The following is a 22,068-nucleotide window of genomic DNA, read 5'->3' on the forward strand; positions in this document are numbered from 1 at the left end:
GTGTGTGTGTGTGTGTGTGTGTGTGTGTGTGTTTTCCATCCATCTCAACAAGCCTGGAACACTCCAACATTTCAACATTTTATTTAGATGATAACATCTTACCGTTGTCTCAATTTTGTACATCAGATAAAGCTACAAGAGGTCAAGTTACTTCCTCAGGGTCAAAAAATTAGTAAATGGTACAGTGAGACACAAACTAGCTCCATGTCTAGTTCTGTGCAGTGGTGATATAAGAATTATAAGGTTTAACAGAAACAGAATTATTGCTAATTGTCGCTGAGTATGCTTCCCTCTACACTGTAACCTAGCAATCTTCTCTCAGGCAATTAGCAGCTTTATCATGTGAAAGAGGAAGAGGCTAAAATTCAGTCAAAATCAGGTCCTCTTTGCAGAAAAGTAGTCCTGTGCAGTAGGGATGTAGAAAGAGAGTCAAGAAATAAAGCACTGTTGACTGGGCGCAGTGGTTCACGCCTGTAATCCCAGCACTTTGGGAGGCCGAGGCGGGTGGATGTGGAGGTCAGAAGTTCAAGACCAGCCAATATGGAGAAACCCCGTCTCTACTAAAAAAAAATACAAAAATTAGCCAGGCGTGGTGGTGTGTGCCTGTAGTCCAACTACTCGGTAGGCTGAGGCAGGAGAATTGCTTGAACCCGGGAGGCAGCGGTTGCAGTGAGCTGAGATTGTGCCACTGCACTCTAGCCTGGGCAACAGAGCGAGACTCTGTCTCACATATGCACGAAAAGAAATAAAGCATTGCTGGGCCTGGTGGCTCATGCCTATGATCCCAGCTACTTGGGAGGCTGAGGCAGGAGGACCACTTGTGCCCAGGAGTTTGAGGCTATAGTGAGCCATGATTGCACCACTGCATTCCAGCCTGGGTGACAGAGTGAGACTCTGTCTCTAAATAAATAAGTAAATAAATAAATAAATAAAAATAAAGCATTATATCCTCACAGTGGCTTAGCATTTGGTAGGAGTAGCAGATGTTGTACATCTTCTGACTTTTCAGAGGGTGGGTACAGGCTTCTTGTAGTCAAAAGGGACAAGGGGAGACCATTCTCCTTACAACTATAATTTACAATACTAGGGTAGAACTCAATCAAGACCCTGTTCAAGATACTGTTAGCATTCCAGACTGGATCCTCTGGCCTCCCTTCTTCTCACCTGACTCTATGAAGATGTTGTAATATAGAGTTAATGCACAGTTTGTGTCAAGGTTTTCTTTTGAACATTATCCTAGAAAAAAGGGGGATAGCGATGTTTGTGCCCACTGCTGAGTCACAGAGGCTTGAATCGAATCCCTTAGCAGCAGCCTAAGTAAACGATGGCAAATGCTACCCCAGGAAGGATTGAGGTGCTTTCTAAGTTACAACTAGATTCTTTCCCATTCTACTACTCCTAGATCCAAGTCTTGGCTCTTTCACTTTAGAGACATCCTGTTTCCTACATGGCAGTCTTCAGTGCTGTCTCTGCAGTTTCACCTTTGATGCTGCTGGGGCTCAGAAAACAATATCCCAAAATATGGCACTTTGACATGCTGAACTAAAGAAGCAGCCTCAAAGTATCTCTCTCTGACCTCTCCCCACCCTTACCCACACCTCACCCCATCCTCTTACTTTCCTGAAGCACCAGCAGGGACTCTCTATGGAACTTCCTTACCTGACTAAGAAAGATTCTTTCCAAAAGAATTGCTGGGCACGGTGGCTAATGCCTGTAATCCTAGCACTTTGGGAGGCTGAGGCAGGAGGATTACTTGAGACCAGGAGTTCGAGACCAGGCTGGCCAACATGGTGCAATCCCATCTCTATTAGAAATACAAAAAATTAGCTGATTGTGGTGGCATGCATCTGTACTCCCAGCTACTTAGGAGGCTGAGGCAGGAGAATTGCTTAAACATGGGAGGTGGAGGTTGCAGTGAGCTGAGATTATGCCACTGCACTCCAGCCTGGGTGACAGAGCAAGACTCCATCTCAAAAAATAAAATAAAATAAAATAAAATAAAAATGAAATGAAATGAAATAAAATAAAATAAAAATGCAATTGTCTTAAAACTCTCTCCCTGGGAATCTCATCAAATAACCACAAAAGATTAACTACAAAAGAAGAAACTAGGAATCCTTACCTTGCCCTGACAGACTTTTCATGTATTACTCTGAGTGCAGCTCAGAGAGAGTATCCGAGAGGATTTATCTGCATAATAAAACAACCTTTGTTCACAGTAAAGTTCTGTCCTTCACCTTCTGGCCACTGACCCCAGAGCTCAGAGGAACTTTGTCCCAGACCACTATTCTTTGGGTTCATTCATTCCCCCTGAAAACTATTTACTGCTACACCTTTCATCTCCCCTTTCTCTGTAAGGAAGGGTATATAACCATTTAGACCTTGTTGGGTTGTTGGGTAATCATCCTCCTTTAATTCCCCTGAGCTATACATGTTAAATACATTTTGTATGGCTTTTTCTCCTATTAATTTGTCTATAGTCCATTTTCAAAAAACTTTCAGAGGGTAGAAGGGAAAGCTTTTTCTTGGTCCCTACAATGACAAATTAAACAGATGAGGCTAGAAGTCTGGGAGTGCAAGGACTTCCTGGGATCATATCATTGTTTTCCCTGCTTTGATTAGGAATACTGTCTTACTAGTGCAGATCGATGGCAGTTGGTTCAGTTCAGAAAACTCACATACGGAAAGGCAATTTCCTGTGTGTCAGATTTGTGGGACCTTCACTTCCCCAAACCAGGGAGTTTAAGGGTGATTTCTCTTTCATTCACATATATAAGTCATACTGTCTAAAACATCTCCTTTCTCATTTTAGTGATTTCCAGGCTATCTCTTTAGTCAAATGGACTTATTTCTGTTAAGTTACAAATAATTGCTGCTAGGATGAATCCTGACTGAAAGAGTAATCAGTAATTCTCTTCCTGTCCATCCTCCATCAGATGTAGATAAAAATTCAATGATGATTTTAAATCTCTGTGGGTTGTTTAGGAAAAGTGGGAGAAGATGACAGAGAGATGATGGAAAGGGAATTTAGGTAATGTTGCTGTATTTACTCATGTGTTTCCTTATTCCCTTAGTCAACTCAGTTTCATAAATTACTTCAGGATCTTGTTCAGGAAGACCTTTTGATTTGTTTTCAGCCTACTCTAATTACTCCTTGTCTATGTTACTGTTCCTATTTGTACAGGACTCAGACTACTTTATCACGTGTTCCTGCTTTTTCATTTCTTTCTTTGTGTTTTTTTTTTTTTTTTTTTTTTTTTTTTTTTTTTTTTTTGAGATAGAGTCTCACTCTGTCACCCAGGCTGGAGTGCAGTGGTGTGATCTCAGTTCGCGGCAACCTCCGCCGCGAGGATCCCCAGGTTCAGGGGATCCTCTGCCTCAGCCTCCCAACAAGCTGTGATTACAGGCCTGTACCACCACACTGGGCTAATTTTCATATTTTTAATAGAGATGGGGTTTCATCACATTGCCCAGGCTAGTCTCAAACTCCTGACCTCAAGTGATCCGTCTGCCTTGGCCTCTCAAAGTTCTGGATTACGGGTATGAGCCATCGAACCTGGCCCATGTGTTCTTTTTTATAGTCTATTCATTATATACATGACATATTTACTTCCCCAATTGTGGTGTAAGCATTTTTAGAGGATGTTTACACCACAATTGGAGAAGTAAATATATCACGTTCCTATTCTATTTGTATATTGCCTTACAAAGACATTCAGATAATACATGCTTGATAATGAATACATAAACACATAACTGATTAGCATCTTCTCTTCCGTCAGTCTTTGTGTATCCTGAAGACAGCTTATATGCAAAATTAGAAGTATGGAAGTTACTAGAGTCTTTCCTGGCAGTTTCTGGATCCGTGTGTCTTGTACACAAACATTTACTTAATGACTTTAATTTATGCTTGAAAATCTTACAACTAAGTGAAAATATGTGAAGTGAAGAAAAAGTTTTTGTTATTCTAAAGAGAAAAATTAACCCAAGATATCCAATAGATAGAAAACATATAGATTAAACAAACTAAATTTATGTAAATGATAAATAAAAATAAATACAGTTTTCACATATGAATTTTTACTGTATTCATCAAAGGAGGAAGAGAAGACTTGGTTGTAAGTGATGGTCAATGGAAGAGGACTGGGAAGGGATTATTCTTTCAGAGTCAGTGAAGATTCAGTGCCAGACCAGCATTCAGTATCAAATTTTATGTGATTAATAATTTCCTTTACCTTAAGGCTTTGACCAAATAAAAGTTAAACACCAAAAGGCTTTATAGAACATTGAAATGGTGAACATGTACAGCAGATTGAACAGTCATAGAAGATGCAACCCTCTCATTCACTTTGCTTGGCATGTATATGAAAAACAGTGTTTTGGGTTCATCTTAATATGTCATTGATTTGTTTTGGCTGTGTCCTCACCCAAATCTCATCTTGAATTATAGCTTCCATAATCCCCACGTGTCATGGGGAGGGACCCAGTGGGAGGCAGTTGAATCATGGGGCCAGTTACCTTCATACTGTTCTCATGACAGTGAGTTCTCACAAGATCTGATGGTATTATAAGGGACTTTCCCCCTACTTCACTCTGTACTTCTTCTTGCTGTTGCCATGTGAAGAAGGATGTGTTTGCTTCCCATTCCACCATGACTGTAGGTTTCCTGGGGCATCCCCACCTATGCAGAACTGTGAGTCAATTAAACCTTTTTCCTTTATAAATTACCCAGTCTCAGGTATGTCTTTATTAGCAGTGTGAGAATGGACTAATACAGTAAATTGGCACTGGGTAGTGGGGCACTGCTGTAAACATATCTGAAAATGTAGAAGCAACTTTGGAACTGGGTAACAGGCAGAGGTTGAAAGAGTTCAGAGGGGCTCAGAAAAAGACAGGAGGATGTGGGAACGTTTGGAACTTCCTAGAGACTTGTTGAATGGCTTTGACCAAAATGCTGATAGTGATATGGACAATAAAGTCCAGGCTGAGGTGGTCTCAGATGGAAATGGTAATTAGTTGGGAACTGGAGGAAAGGTCTCTTGTTATGCTTTAGCAAAGAGACTGGCAGCATTTTACCCCGCTCTAGAGATCTGTGGAATTCTGAACTTGAGAGAGATGATTTAGGGTATCTGGTAGAAGAAATTTCTAAGCAGCAAAGCATTCAAGAGGTGACAGAGCATAAAAGTTTGGAAAATTTGCAGCCTATGTGGTAGAAAAGAAAAACCCATTTTCTGGGGAGACATTCAAGCTGGCTGCAGAAATTTGCATAAGTAATGAGGAGCCAAATGTTAATCGCCAAGACAATGGGAAAAAGGTCTTCAAGGCATGTCAGAGACTTCCCTGCTGTGTGCAGCCTAGGAACTTGGTGCCCTGTGTCCCAGCTACTCCAACCATGGCTACAAGGGACCAAGGTACAGCTTGAGTCATGACTTCAGAAGGTGCAAGCCCCAAGCCTTGGCAGCTTTCACATGGTGTTGGTCCTGCAGGTGTGCAGAGGACAAGAACTGAGGTTTGGGAACCTCCACCTAGATTTCAGAGGATGTGCGGAAATGCCTGGATGTCCAGGCAGAGGTGTGCTGCAAGGACAGAGCCCTCATGAAGAACCTCTGCTAGGGCAGTGCAGAAGGGATATGTGAGGTTGGAGCCCCCACACAGAGTCCCCACTGGGATACTTCCTAGTAAAACTATAGAAGAGGGCCACCATCCTCTAGACCCCAAGATAGTAGAACCACTGACAGCTTGCACCATGCACCTGGAAAAGACTCAGACACTCATTGCCAGCTGTGAAAGCTACCAGGAAGGGGGCTGTACCTTGCAAAGTCACAGGGGCGGAGCTGCCCAACATCATGGGAGCCCACCTCTTGCATCAGTGTGATCTGGATTTGAGACATGGAGTCAAAAGATATTATTTTGGAGCTTAAAGATTTAATTACTGCCCTATTGCGTTTCGTACTTGCCTGGGGCCTGTAACTCCTTTGTTTTTGCTAATTTCTCCCATTTACAATGGCTTTATTTACCCAATGCCTGTACCTTCATTGTATCTAGGAAGTAACTAACTTGGGATTTTACAAGCTCATAGACAGAAGGGACTCGCCTTTGGATGAGGTTTTGGACTTGGACTTTTGAATTAATGATGGAATGAGTTAAAATTTGGGGGGACTGTTGGGAAGGTATGACTGTGTTTTGAAATGTGAGGACATGAGATTTGGGAGGGGCTGGGGCAGAATGATATGGTCTTGCTCTATCCCCACCCAAATCATGCTTTGAATTGTAGTTCCCATAAACCCCACATAATGGGAGGGACCCAGTGGGAGGTAATTGAATCTTGGGGGTGGTTCCCCCATGCTGTTCTCGTGATAGTGAGTTCTCATGAGATCTCATGGTTTTATAAGGGGCTTTTCCCCACTTTCACTCTGTACTTCTCCTTGCTGCTGCCATGTGAAGAGGGATGTGTTTGCATCTCCTTCTGTCATGATTGTAAGTTTCCTGAGGGCTCCCCAGCCATGCTGAACTGTGAGTTAATTAAGTCTCTTTTCTTTATAAATTACTTAGTCTCAGATATGTCTTTATTAGCAGTGTGAGAACAGACTAATACAGTCATACAATTCAAAGTTGTTTCACACAATATTCTCTGACTACATATGGTCATGTCAGGTAAATTGGTGAGTAGTACTGTGTGTCATTCAGGGTCTAAAAGGAAAATGGGCTGGGCATGGTGGCTCATGCCTGTAATCTCAACACTTTGAGATGCCAAAATGGGAGGATCACTTGAATCTAGTAATTTAAGATTAGCCTGGGAAAAACAGTGAAACACTGTGTCTAAAAAAAATAAAAATTAGCTGGGCATGGTGGCACACTTACTTGAGCCCAGGAGTTTAAGGCTTCAGTGAGCTATGATTGCACCACTGCACTTGAGTCTGGGTGACAGAACAAGACCCTGTCTCAAAAAAATAAAAATAAATAAATAAAAGAAAAGAAAATTAACAGTATACCAGAGAGAATTTAATACAAGGAATGAAACAGGTATTGGAGGTCTAAGAAGCCAAAATGGGGAACTGATGTGACACAGAGATAGTATGCGTAGAAAGCAAAGCAGTGATCAACCCTAGGGTTGTAGAAACAAAGGTAAAAGTGTTGGGATGTTAGAACTCAGTAAGTTGGATGAAGGGTCACACTTAACTGGGAGACTGGCTTCTGAGAAGGAGGTTGCTGGTGCCCCCAGAACTCAGAGGAAGTACCTAGTGTAGTGGGGACTCAGACCTCTGAATAAGAGGTATCCACTGGGTGATTGATGCTCATGCCTTTGAGAGGGGGCCACGAGACTGGCTCTGAGACTGTAAGAAAAGAAAAGAAATGAAACTGGAAACAACAACCACTTTCAGAGTAAAAAATTATGGCTGAGATGATGCTAATAGAAACAAGAAACAAAATAGGAAGCAGCAAGACCTATATCCCTCCTCCAGCCTTTCAGTCTCCTTTTAACACCCCTTATTGACAGAAACCAACAAATCCAGCAAGCCAAAAAAGATGTGGTTTGCAGAGTCCTCACCTTAGCATCAAAAAGCAGATTACAGAGGGTGGGCCCATCTTTGGCCACTTCCCTACACACTCATTCATACACATCCTTCTATATAATGTCTGCTTGAAACTATGACATCAAAATATAATTTCTTATAGCATGTTTATTTATTTTGGGGTGACAAATCATTACAATAAAAAAAGGAGTTGTCCAAAAAGTGACATAACTTTTTAATAGCCCTTATGGCAAAAAGTCATTAATTGAACAGTCATTACGTGAGGTTATCAGGAACTAAAAATCGACACTCATTATGGTCATAATGTAAAGAAACTTCACAGGAAATCATATCTGTCCACCATTCATGAATAGAGGAAGTCTGAGACCTAACAACAGGAACTAGTCCAAAGGGGTAATCTGGAGCTTTATCTTTTTAAAGACGAAACACCCTTCTCCAGGTTTAACAGAGCTTGAAGTGTGAGAACCAGGAAAAGAGGAGTCAATCTCTGGGACCTTAGCTAATATCTACTTTCATGGACACCCCTACAGTCTAACTTTCATTCATTCATTTAACTATTATATATTGAGTACATAAAATATTCTAGGCACTAGAGATACAGTGGTGAATGAGACTTAATCCGTGCTCTGATGGAACTGACTCTTTTTCTTTTTCCTTGCCCAGGTTGGAGTGCAGTGGTGCGATCTTGGCTTATTGCAACCTCTGCCTCCCGGGTTCAAGCAATTATTGTGTCTCAGTCTCCTCCGTAGCTGGGATCACAGGTGTGCATTACCATGCCCAGCTGATTTTTTTATTTCTAGTAGGGATGGGGTTTCACCATGTTGGCCAGGCTGGTCTCAAACTTCTGGCCTCAAGTGATCCATTCACCTGGGCCTTCCAAAGTGCTGGGATTATAGGTGTGAGCTACTGTGCCCAGACAGTATTAACTCTTTAGTGGGTGATTACAACAATTAACAGGTAAAAAGTAAATATATAAAGCTTAAATAAAGATATCAAGAAGTAATAGGTACTACAAAAGAAAATAAACAGAAAAATGAACAGAGAATAGAAATTTAAACTAACCAGTGATAAGGGAGATGCAAGTCAAGACAATTAAACATCTTTTTCACTTCCCAAATTGGGAAAAGTATAAATTATTGATAATAGCACCTTGTAAAGGATGAAATAAAATGGATATTTTCATACATTGTCAATAGGAGTAACCTGGCAAAGCATTTCAGGGGGATATTACTTAGTAGTATAGAAACAAATTTGAATTTTGCACATTAGGTTAATATATTAAGTTGAATCATATGAAATTGCCAATATTTGACAAATTTTGGCCTAAAAAATGAACTTGAAAATAGATCAAATTAAATTATCCACACTGAAACACTAAAAGAAAAAAGAGTAAAATGTTTTCAAAATTTCAAGAACAGGGAAGAGGGAACTGAACTAAACCACAGTTTATTTTACTTTCTGGTAGCTCCGAAATGAAAGCGGCTGTTATCTACTGGTTAGATAAAGTAAGAATTTCCCTTCTACATAGGCGATGAAGGGGTGGGTCAGATAATTTCAGTTGCTCCTTTTATCTGGTTTTCTATCTCCTGAGAGAGCATCCTTCCTTTTCTGATTCTCAATCCATGTACATAACTAATCTGAGGGATCTTTACAAGCTTGTAAGTCATAGACTTGACTGTGTCTTTTCAATGTTCAAGTATTTTATTTTGTGTGATGTCTCTGGAGTTTTTTGTTTTTTTGTTTTTTTTGAGACGGAGTCTCGCTGTGTCGCCCAGGCTGGAGTGCAGTGGCACAATCTCGGCTCACTGCAAGCTCCGCCTCCCAGGTTCACGCCATTCTCCTACCTCAGCCTCCGAGTAGCTGGGACTACAGGCGCCCGCCACCTCGCCTGGCTAGTCTTTTGTATTTTTAGTAGAGACGGGGTTTCACCATGCTAGCCAGGATGGTCTCGATCTCCTGACCTCGTGATCCACCCGCCTCGGCCTCCTAAAGTGCTGGGATTAAAGGCTTGAGCCACCGCGGCCGGCCAGATGTCTCTGGAGTTTACTTGCCACCTAAAAATTGAGAATGTGGTCCCAAGCCATCATTTCTGGATATCATTTGAAGCAGGAAATGTGACAACCATTCAAATAGGAAACAATGACAATGACCATTCCCAGAGTCAACATTAGATAATGCATGGACCTGTTATATGGGCTTTGTGACGGTCAGGGGTGACAGAAATCAGGCTTCTTGGGTCCCCTCAGTCTAAGATATCATTCCAGTTGGAAAGGATCCCCAAATCATTACACTGTAGAGTCACAACCACGAAGGCATCTCTCGGATAAAAAGTGGTGGAGAATTTCTCTACACTTCCTTAAAGTCCTGAGTAAGTCTCATCCTGTCCTTTTGAGTTTGAGTCACTTTGGCAGCAGAGTCACTTTCCTGTGCTCACTCAGATTCTTTTATTTAAATCCATTTCCTTTCACTTGAAGGTTCTTGATGGAAACTGAAGCCCTTTGTTTATTAATTCCATATGACCTGTTCTTTCATGGGTAGTTAAACATTTCAAGGACACTGAAAACTACCAGATACCAAAGAGTGTGCTGTCAGTTGTGGAGGAAAGTAGGCTATGCCATCTGATTCAGATAGTTAAAGTTGGCATTGACAGTTTTATGGTAACATTCTTGATTTCCATTTGTGAAAATTTTAGCCCACTTTCTGGCCAATATACACAAATGCATTTCTCTATTACACTATGAAGAAAAATAATAAATGTTTAATTTTATATGATGCGGCTTGATTCTCTTTTACAAAGTAAAATCTGAGCATGCATGAGATTACCAGCTGGGGGTTGTTAGATTTTGAGACTGGAGTTTTTGATCTTGTGGCCTAGAACCAATTGGTCACTGGATGACTTAAGACGGAAAAGAAAAATTCTGCATTGCTAATAAAATATGTATTTGTAGTGACCTGACAGTTTCACAGTGGGGGGACTGATTTGTGCTCCAGCTCATGGCCTCATCAACTTAGTGTCAGTCAGAGCCATAGCAGTAAAATATGACTTTATATTTTTTTAAGCATTTAGTATATTTTAAAAGTTGATCGACCGGGTGCGGTGGCTCATGCCTATAATCCCAGCACTTTGGGAGGCCGAGGCAGGCGGATCATGAGGTCAGGAGATCAAGATCATCCTGGCTAACATGGTGAAACCCCGCCTCTACTAAAAATACAAAAAAATTACCCGGGCGTGGTGGCGGGTGCCTGTAGTCCCAGCTACTCGGGAGGCTGAGGCAGGAGAATGGCGTGAACCCGGGAGGCGGAGCTTGCAGTGAGCCGAGATTGTGCCACTGCACTCCAGCCTGGGCGACAGAGCGAGACTCCATCTCAAAAAAAAAAAAAAAAAAAAAAAAAAAAAAAAAAGTTGATGATACATTTCTGGTAACAGTAACTAAGCTATTTAGATAAAATATAGAAAACAAATATTCTTAAAAGCATCAAGATGATGATTAACACTGAAGAATTACGAGGCCTGAAGTAAAGGAAAAACTGGAACCCAGAGCCATAAGCAAGCAGATAAATCATTTTTTAGCTAAGGGCATTTCTTGACCTGCATATTAGGTTTTGACAGCCTTCTGTGACTAATGGGACAGACCAGAGTCTTCCCAAGTTGGGGAGTTTACCAGGAGAATAATCCTACAGTAAGGTAGGACCTTAAATTTCTATAATCTTGGGATGAAAATGAGCTATAAAAGAAACATCCCTTATGTTACGCAGTTTAAGTTCAGAGCATCTTTCACATCTTTTACTTGGTTAAAGGTGGTTCTGGGCTGGAAGTGCCCCCAGGTACTGGGCAAGAAAGCTTTCGTCGTAGATCTCAAATTATTCCAAAAGTATTTTTCCAAACACAAGATATGGCACATACTCAAAAATAATAATGAACACAAAGAAACTAAACCAGGTGTGAAAACCAGCAGACACATCAGGCAGTTGAAATCAAGCCCCCAAATATTAGATATATTAGAAAGATTGCAAAACAATGATGCCTGCATTATTCATGAAACAAAAATTTGGAAGAATTCTGCCCACTCGGATGTTTTCTTAGTTTCAACTTAACATTCAGGCTCACAAGAATCTCAGAGGCCATACTTGGCACCAGTCTAATCAGAAAGACATAGGATAAGAACTATAGCTTGCTAGCAGGACTGCATCAGGCATGATATTTCTATAGGAGCAGTCCCTGCAGCACCAGTCCACACAGTAACTAGGAGATAGTCTCTTGGCTCTCCACCCCTCACTCTCTACTTGGGGACAGCCAAGGTGCATGTGGCACCATCCTGGAGCCATTATCTCTTGTAAGAATTTAATGGAGCAGTTTCCAATGCTCATGCCAGGTGTATGCAAGTTATAGGAGTCACTGCATTCAGAGAAGCTCGAAGCCTGGCTTCTTCCAGATACTTAGTTTTCCCAGTCCAAGCGTAGTCCATCATTTAGGAGTCTTTTTTATGATATGCAGCGTTTGCTTAGTAAAATAGTTGACATTTTGTCATTAGAAGGCTCTAGGTGGTCAGAGCTAGAAAGTTAATTAAAGGTCAAATTATCATGCAGAAGTAGAAAAGGGTTTGTTAACAATTTACACACCAATTGGAAACAACAAAAAAAATGACAGAATAGATTTAGAGAGAGGCAAATGAAATTCAGAAAAAAAAAATTAAGAGCTCAATGGAAGAGTTTAACAGGAGAGCAGTCACAGGTGAAAAGAGAACTAGTAAAGTGGGAGATGGGGAAGAAGAAAAAAATTCAGAATATATAACAAGGAGAAAAAATAATATTTAATACACAAACACAAAAATATAACAAATAGAGTGAGAAAGTATTTTATTTTTAGTTAGGGGCTCAAAAGTAGAAGAGAGAGAAAATAGAGGCAATAACTGAATAGATAATATTTGAGAGTTTTCCAGACAAAATGAAACTCAAAAGTCAACAGATTCTAGAAGGCCTAACAATCAAACAAGATAAATAAAGGGAACTCCATACCTAAAGACAGAATGGTAAAACTGCAGACAATAAAAAAAAAAAAAAAAGACAAAAATAGTAAAGACAAAAAACAGGAAAGAAAGGAAGATTACGTTCAAATAAGCAGCAGCTAGACAATTGGCTGCCTTCTGAAAAGCAATAATCAAATGCAAATATCTTCAATATGCTGAAAGAAAATAACTGCCTCCTGAATTACATACTTAGTAAAAATAATCTCCAATAATTAAAGCAAAACAAAGACATGTTCAAAGAAAAATAGCTGAAACAGTTTTTCACAAGCAGACCAACACAAAAGGAAATTCTAAATGACGTTTCTCAGGTAGAAGGACCATGATTACATATGGAAATTCAGAGACATGGCAGAAATAAAGAGCAAGATAGCAGCACATATGTTGCAAATCTAAATTAACATTAACTACATAAAATATGTCTAGTCTTCTGGGGTTTAAAAATATTAATACTTAGACCTAATAAATGAGAACAGCATACATATAGAGTGAGATTAAATGGAATAAAAGTATTCCAACATCCATATATTGTCCAGGATGAGGATAAGGATATCAACTATTACTATGCTTAATAAATTAAGGATTAGCTAGACATGGTGGCTCACACCTGTAATCCCAGCACTTTGGGAGGCCAAGCTGGGTGGATCATGAGGTCAAGAGATGGAGACCATCCTGGCCAACACAGTGAAACCCCATCTCTACTAAAAAAATACAAAAATTAGCTATGCCTGTAGTCCCAGCTACTCTGTAGGCTGAGGCAGGAGAATCGCTTGAACCGAAGAAGCAGAGGTTGCCGTGAGCCAAGATGGAGGTACTGCACTCCAGCCTGGAGACAGAGTAAAACTCTGTCTCCAAAAAAAAAAAAAAAAAATTAAGGATTAAGACTGTAATTTTTAAAGTAACTGCAAAAGAATAGAAGCAACTTAAATACAATTAAAAATATATAAGGAAAAAAGTAAAGCAAAGTATGTAAAAAAGTAAAAAGATATACTATTATAACAGTTAAAAATAACCAATCCAAAACAGACAAGAAAAGAAATAGAAACAGAATAAGGAGAATAGATAGAGAAAAAATAAAGATGGTAGATTTAAAATTAATATATGTCAACAATTACATTAAATGTAAGTGGACCAAATTATCCAGTAAAAAAAAATCCTAAAATATTGCTAGACTGGATTTTAAAATTAACTATGTGCTGTATTTAGGAGTTGTATCTAAACCAGAAAGTGAGAGAAACGTTGGAAATGGAAGGCGAGAAAAGGAGCTTGACTGAAAACATTAACAAAAAGCTGGCTACATTAATAGACTCTAAGGCAAAAAACATGACATCAGAATATACCTCTTAGAGAATATAGCCATTCCTTTCTAAATACTTTTTGTGCTGACTGGTTATTATAGGTAACAATATATGTTAATCTCTCTGCACCATTTTGTTTAGACAAAGAGCTTTGGTATTTTCTTCTTCACTCTCCAACTATAAAGCTATGATAAACTAATAAATCTTTAAATATTCCTTATCTTTAAAATTTTTGCATAAGTGATTATTGTCATGTTATTTAGTGCAGTGATTTATTTTCATCCTTACTTCCTAATCTCCAAGCATTGCCAGGTACTTGAGCTTTTCCAATGTACATACATCAAAGCCAGCACAAGTCCAGAATCCACTGCCCCTGAGAGCTGATCCATGGCAATTCTTTTCCTAACATCCCCTTGGTCTCTAGGACTCTAATGACCAAAGGAAAGGGGATTGCTGTTGCTTGGCTACTATGTTGGTAGATATGATTTAAGGCTACAGTTATGTCCAGATTTACACTGTGGAAAGGTGACTCAGGATACAGTGTGGCAAATGTGTCAGAATAGACAAGACTGGCTGTAGAGAGGCCAGTTTCTGATCTGCTTATGTTAATGGAGGTGATGGATGGACCAGCGTAGTAGCAAAGTGGGAATGAGTCTGTAGAGAGTCCAATAAATTTAAATACTGTTATTCTTTGGAAATAAATTGTTGTGTTGGGAGACTGGGAGTGTTTAAAGAAGATATCAACATCTGATTTGAGCAGCAGGATGCATAGCAGTGAGGGTAAGTGTCTAGGCAGGGGTAGAAGCAGGTTTTAGTGATCTGTTGAAACACCCAGGACAGTGCACTACTCTTTGGGAGATGCTGGCTTGGGGCTGACCACTGAGTTTTGAGATAGAGGGTGGTACATGATGCTGACAGGGAACTCACTGGTATATTGAGTTTTAGCATCTGTGACTCTGAGATGCATATGAGGTCTCTTGTAAATTTTAGAGTTGAGAGTAGAAAGTACAGGTTTGTATTTTAGAGAGAGATTTGAGAATAAATGTAGCTCTGGTTGACATAGACAATATGTGAAGGTTTGTTGGCAAGAGCTAGTATGTGTCTTGCGTGTTGGGCAGAGAACAGATAGAGCCAAAGCTCTGCAAGGTCAATGTGAAGGGTGATTTCCTTGTTGGGTTCAAGTTTATGATTCAACCTGGACCTAGCTTGGCTTCTCAACTAGAGAAGAAGCATGATTCCATGTCACACACAACTCCTGTCTTTGAAAAAGTCATAATGACTCCTAGACCCAACATGTGGGGCAAACTCTCCAGATTTTTCTCTTCTGTTTAATCTTTCTAGGGAAAATTGGGGAAAGAAATATCTCTACTATTTGAACTTCGTCAAAAGACCAATATGTTAATATTTCAGCCATTAATATGTCTTTAAACCAGCTATTACACGAAAGTGTATTAACTGAGGAAACTGAATTCTCCCAAACAATGAAACATTGACTGCAAGCATTATTAATCTTTTTATATCATATATTCCTTCAAATATTTTATACATTTTAGAAAGCAGACAAATAATAGTATTATAATGATTATAAGACTGATCATTACTCTTTTACAACTGTAAAGAACTAACTCCATTGGCATTACCTTGATTCTGGCCTTTTATTTCCTCTTTCTTAATCTTCTTTTTTTGCCTCTGATATTCTGGTATAACATATTTCCTCTTTCTTCTAATTCTAATTCTGATTCTGCTTCTTATTTCTTCCCTAGATTAAAATTTTACTTACCTATGCTACCAGTTAGTGCTCCCTTCTCAGAGTCACTGAAGCAACAGTTTGAGGTTGAGGTCCTAAATTGAAGATTTAGGATCAAAAACAAGGAACCTGGATGAATTTCTGATTCATTTTTATATAGGAGTCTGTTATGCAGTTGGAAAGAGCTTTTTTTGGAATTAGAGTTTGAGCAGACAAACTCTGTCTATTTTAATATTTATAATTTTGTCTGGTAAAAGTCTTCTATGAAAACCTTGGTTCTGGATGTCTTTGTTAGCTTTTAGTCAATATTGTAAAAAGCTTCTTTTGGAACAATTTCTGTCTTTTTCAGTACTGTATTTCAATTGTTCCTCCAGGACCACACATAGGAGCTGGATTGGTGGTCCAGTGGTAGACTTTTCACCTCCTGCATAGGAGACCCTGGTTCAATTCCTGGCAATGCAACAAGTTTTGTCCTTCACTTCTCTATATTCTTTATACTTCTGCCCTACACAGCTATCCCATGTTTAAGGGCCTTGGTTGTAGAGGCTTTTGACCGGTGACAATGGTAACCCAAGTGATGGCCAATGCCTGAAGCATAAGATGTTCAGGAAATGAACTATTGATCTAGTGACCTTGCAATTAGAGTCAAAAGCCATTCCTGTAATCCCAGCATTTTGGGAGGTCAAGGCAGGTGGATCACCTGAAGTCAGGAGTTCAAGACCAGCCTGGCCAACATGATGAAACCCAGTCTCTACTAAAAATACAAAAATTTACCAGGCATGGTGGTGCACGCCTGGAACTACTTAGCATAGTTTATCTTTGACAGTGGCAAGTGTTTCTGGTAGTTCGATGCAGTTTTGAATATTGGTATGTAAAACTTTTGTTACTTTCATCTATTCTCCAGGTAGATCCCTGGAATCCTGAAGAACCATCACATCCCTGATTCGCATGCTAGACCTTGGGCTGACCGCTGGGTCATGCCTCACTATGGAGCAAGGATCAAGAAGTGAAGTCCCGGAAGGAGAGAAGCTGTGGGGAGGAGCAGTCACCTTGGTGGTGTCAGGTGTCAGCAACCCAAGGAAAGGGGAGGCATGTGGGGAGGAATCCGTGTGGAGATGAGGGGAGTGGCGGAGTCGTGGCTTTGGGCAGAGGTGGCAAGTGGACCCTCAGGCCTGTACCCTGGACGCCATGAACAGAATTAGTTAACGTTGTCACCTACCATGGCCTCCGCGTGTTCCGTAAGCCCATTCCCAAAGGGATTTCTAGCAATGTGTGTCAACAGGTGTTGACCTTTTTTTTTTTTTTTTTTGAGTTGGAGCAGTGCAACAGTGGCTTGGTCTCAACTCACTTCAACTTCCACCTCTCAGGTTCAAATCCTTACTTGGCAATACTGTGTTGAAGCCATTGAAACTGTCCCTATAAACTTTATAAAATTAATCAGGGAAGAAGGGAAGTGGAGAAACAAAAATAAATAAGCTTGCTGCACATTTGCATTACTCTTGAGGGCAGCCTGCTCTTGGACCTGCTTCCTCACAGTTGTTTGGTGCTCGTGCTAGAATCAGGCAAGCCCTAGATTATAGTTCTCCTGAACTGTTCTATAGATAACAACCTGAACATTATGAAATGTTAAGTTTTCCGTTAGAGATATTCTTTCAGATCCTGTGTACCAGTGAAACTACTGATGTCAGCTGATCTGAAGGACCCCACTGAGGAACTGACTCAGAATGCAGTTTCCACATCCTAATGATTTCATCCCCCTTCCCCTGACCAATCAACAACCTTAATATTCCAACCCCTCACCCTCCACAATCCCCTTAAAAGCCCTAATGCAGAAGTTCTTGAGGAGATGGATTTGAGGTCTACTTGTATCTTTCCCCTTGGCTGCCCTGTGATCATTAAATTATTTGTTGCAAACTGTTCTCTCAGTGTATTGGTTTATTACCGCACAGTGGGCATATGAACCTACTGCTTCTATAACACCAGAGTTGTTTTCTACTTTGTTTTAACTATTTTGGGAATCTGTGTATTTGTTGAATAAAAATTGTAATGCGATATACAGTTTCTTGTTTTTGTTTTTTGTTTTCTGTTCTCTAAAGAGGAATCAGGCTTTCAGGCAAACGATCTAGGAGACTTGATTTACAAAAATGAAAATGACAGATTACTTACATGATGAAGCACATTGAAATGGCCCATCAAGTGGCAGCAAAAATTAAACCAGGATGATCAACTTCAAGACAATATCCTAGTAAAATTATTAGATTTTAAAGATAAAACATACTCAGGTCTCCAGGCATCACTGTGGAACAAATTACAAAAGCAACTGAATTAGATGGGCACTAACATACAAGGCAAGGTAACAGTGAAGCATCAATTTCAAAAAACATGTATATAGAAAGTGCAGTGTGGCTGGGCCGCCCCAGCCCCCAGCAATGGGGTAGGATGGCACTAAAGTGAATCCAAAATGAATTAACCAACTTGCAGAGGGATCCTCCTGCCCAGTGCTCCACGGGGCCTCTGGGTGATAATTAATGACAGTCCTTGCCAAGGAGGTGTTTTCTTCCTGACCATCCACTTTCCTATGGATTACCTGTTCAAGCCCCCAAAGGTTGCTTTCACAACCAAAATTTATCACCCCAATATCAATAGCAATGGCAGCATCTGCTTCGACATCCTATGGTCTCAGTGGTCTCTAGCATTGACTGTGTCAAAATTTCTCTTGTCCATCTGCTCACTGCCCAGCGTCCCCAACCTCAATGACCCTCTAGTTCTAGAGATAGCCCATACCTACAAGGCCAACAGAGAGAAGTACAACAGACTAGCAAGACAGTGGACAGAAAAATATGCTATGTAAGTGCCTAGGCGGTTTTATGGTAGACATCATCCAAGAGAAGCTAGCAGACAGGTCTTCCCTTGAAATTCTGGGCTGTAGGCTGGGCCATTCAAAATGTTATCTGTTCTTCAAACAAATTGATATAGGAGTTAAAAAGAAATTATTTAGGCACTAGGGTAAGGAAGTCCTCGGTAAGGTTTCCCTTTTAATGAAAAGCAGCCCCCAAATAATTTCTTTTCTAACAAAGAGCAGCCTCTAAAATCGAGCTGCAGACATAGATAAGCAAGCTGGAAGCTTGCACGGGTGAATACTGGCAGCTGTGCCAATAGGACAAGGCTACCTGGGGGCTAGGCATGTTCAACATGGTGGCTCCATCTTCCCTTTTCCTTTGTAACCACGTGTACAGTAAGGAGCAAACAACATGGCACAGGTCAAGTAGAAAACACATTTGCGTAATACGAAGATTAGGGCGGGGTGGCCAGCTTCTTCCAGCACTAAGTAAATGTCACATCTGGTCCAACCAATCTTTGGGTCCTGTGTAAATCAGACACTGCCTCCTCAAGCCAGCCTATAAAACCCTGTGCACTTCACCACAAAACCAGAAGTTCCAGTCTGGCAACCCTCTCTCTCAGGAGAGACAGCTATTTTCCTTTCTCTTTCTTTTGCCTATTAAACCTCCACTCCTAAACCCACTTCTTGTGTGTCCACGTCCTCAATTCCCTTGGTGTGAGGCAATGAACCTTGGATATTTACCCCAGACAACGATGCCACTTCAAAATGTTGGTCACCCACTCTCTGCAGCTGCAGCATGTTGGTGCCATTCTCAACAATTATGGCTTAGACTATGCCACATTTTTGATGCCAAATCAGCAGCCATAGTTGTTATGATCTGCAGCCTTCTTGGTTACACTGGAATCTCTCTCTCTGCCCCAGTTTATCTGCTGGTCTTTTGGGGAGCTAGGCCCTGCACCTCTCTTCAACCCAGCCTCAAATTGTGCCACTGCTCACAAAAGTACCACACCAGGTCTTCAGCCTGGCCCCTCACCACATACCCTTTGCCTTTTAGAATTCAGTGCCATCCTGGGTAACCAGGGCAAAGCAGGATTTCCTCACACCCTGTCTGCTGCACAACCACAGCCTGAGGAGGCTCAGCTCATGCTGGAGGGAGTTGGGAACAGTGTCACTGGAAGTAAAGGCCTTGCCCTGCAGCTTCCACCAGTCTTATTCTCCATTTGCCACATGCTGGCATTTCTCCCCTCAAACAAAGAAGCAGCAAGTGGAAAATGTTAAGATATAAAGCACATAACACCCCATAAGACATAACTATGTTTTTAGAAGCAAGAGGAAAATTATGAAACCTCTAGAGGTTTGGGTTACATTTTTCCATATGATGAGGATTTTCACCACCCTTGCTCCTCCCACTAGGAGCCTACACTAAGTTCAAGTCTGAACCATTCACAGACTAGAACACAAGGAGGGAGAGAGACTCCTTGGAGGGATCATGAGGTCAGGAGATCAAGACATCCTGGCTAACATGGTGAAACTCCATCTCTACTAAAAATACAAAAAATTAGCCAGGGGTGGTAGCGGGTACCTGTAGTCCCAGCTACTTGGGAGGCTGAAGTAGGAGAATGGCGTGGACCCGGGAGGCGGAGCTTGCAGTGAGCCGAGATCGTGCCACTGCACTCCAGCCTGGGCGACAGAGGGAGACTCCGTCTCAAAAAATGAAATAAAATAAAATAAAATAAAATGCAATTTACTCATTAAAAAGAAGAAAGTATAAATTAAGGATATTATATCCAATGAAGCTCTCTTCAAGGTTCAAGGTTCAAGGTACAAGGTACAAGGGAATAGCTTTGCTTAAACTTCTCATAGGCAAGGCTCAACCAAACTATGACTCAAACCTTGACCAAATGCCCTCCTGGGCCATGGTAAGATAGGTAGTCTTCGGAGGCGTTATCGTAAGACTCTTTCTTACTCATCTCTTGTGGGGGCCTCCTTGTCTTGCAACAGGCTACCAGCAGGCAGTTTCTCACCTGTTTCTGGTAAGCCATGGAAATTTCCATCTTGCTCCAATTCCCTCAGTGGTACAACTACAGACTATAACTGCCTAGCTGCAATATAAAATTGGCCCCTTCTTGACAGAGCAACCCACCACTTGGGTTGTCATCTAGTAACCCAGTTTGGTGTCATGCTCTGGAATGATGGATGTGGGGAGCTGACAACATACTAATCTTTCTTATGCATAGATATCCCCTATTACTTATGCTGTGTGCATAAGTCCAAGTGTGAGCCATTCACAGATTTGATGCCCAACATGGGACCAGTAAGGTCACAATGCCTTCTAGGAGAAAAAACAGAAAGAACTGCATGGGGCCAGGTTAGCAGGCTTGAGAAGGGCCTCCAGGATTTGGTAGCAGATGTTCTCTCTCAGGTAGTAGGTGTGAGAGGAGAGTAACAGTCCTCCTACTGTCCTATGTGTTAGTGAATATTTGGAGGCTGAGCATTGACAAGGAGGACTTGAAACCAGCCACCCAAATGGCATTTTTTGTTGTTTAAAATTCATTGAAACTGAATGGACAGGCTGGGCATGGTGGCTCATGTCTGTAATCCCAGCACTTTGGGAGGCCAAGGCAGGCGGATCACCTGAGGTCAGGAGTTCGAGACCAGCTTGGCCAACATGGTTAAACCTCGTCTCTACTAAAAATAGAAAACTTAGCCAGACATGGTGGCAGGAGCTTGTAATCTCAGTTACTTGGGAGGCTGAGGCAGGAGAATCGCTTGAACCCAGAAAGTGGAGGTTGTAGTGAGCTGAGATCACACTACTGCACTGCAGCCTGGGCAACTCCATCTCAGAAAAAAGAAAAAACAAACAAACAAACAAACAAAAACCCAAAAAACTGAATGGACAGCCTCTTAAAACCATAAGCAATTGCAGAGTTGTGCTTCCTGTTGTGTGCCTGCTCTCTTTGTGCTCCTAATTCTTCTCTTCCCCTCTACCTGACTCAGGTACTTTAAGGAAAGAAGTCTTTCCACTGCTTCTTGATGGCCGGTCACACCTCCCTGCACTCGTTGAACTCTCAGTCAAGGCGGTACGATGTTCTCCTGGCAGGTGCTGTTGTAACTAAAGTGCATGTGTTAAACCTCTTGGTATGTGTTCCTGCAGAGTGTGAGTTCAACTGACAGAGTTTGGGTAAAACTTTCAGTAAAGGGGGGAAAAAAAGTTAAAGTTATGAGTGAAGCCTCTGAGCCAATTCAATGAATAGTTGTGAAAATGTGTCCTTGAGATTGATGAGTTACATGCTTCTACAATGAATGGTCTTAAACTGTTAGAGGAGATTCTTCTGTTCAGAGTACCATCATGAGTAAAAAAAGGGCTAATGGGGCAAAAATCCCTTAATATTTGCCACCAATGAATGGGTCAGAATTTAGCCTGAGTGCCTGTAGCCTCTGATGTCTAAGTTTCACCGTATAAATAGTGTCCTGTTGGTTGGCAAGTCAAAATTTTAAAACTCAACTTCTCTGACTGCAGTGTTATCACATCTCTGCTGGTAGGAGTGACTGATAAACCCCACCAAAATCAATAGCTTGCTTGCCAAGTAAAGGTTCTTGGGACTATGCCAGTGAATTCACA

The 22,068-nt window shown here is 41.0% G+C and overlaps 1 protein-coding gene and 1 pseudogene across 2 annotated transcripts in view; one reads left to right on the top strand and one right to left on the bottom strand.

Annotated features, from left to right (window-relative positions):
* Window positions 1–22,068, bottom strand: part of LOC105478983 (Fc gamma receptor Ia) — a 44,032-nt gene that overhangs the window by 19,113 nt on the left and 2,851 nt on the right. For both annotated transcript variants that reach the window (XM_011736729.3, XM_011736734.3), the window contains exon 2: window positions 17,771–17,900. In XM_011736729.3, coding sequence (XP_011735031.2) covers window positions 17,771–17,784 — 14 coding nt within the window. In that variant the 5' untranslated portion in view covers window positions 17,785–17,900. The remainder of the gene's footprint in view (window positions 1–17,770; window positions 17,901–22,068) is intronic.
* LOC105478982 (ubiquitin-conjugating enzyme E2 D4 pseudogene) lies at window positions 18,044–18,455 on the top strand (annotated as a pseudogene).

The sequence above is a fragment of the Macaca nemestrina genome, chromosome 1 (assembly GCF_043159975.1).
Source record: "Macaca nemestrina isolate mMacNem1 chromosome 1, mMacNem.hap1, whole genome shotgun sequence".
In the NCBI taxonomy this organism is placed as follows: Eukaryota; Metazoa; Chordata; class Mammalia; order Primates; family Cercopithecidae; genus Macaca; species Macaca nemestrina.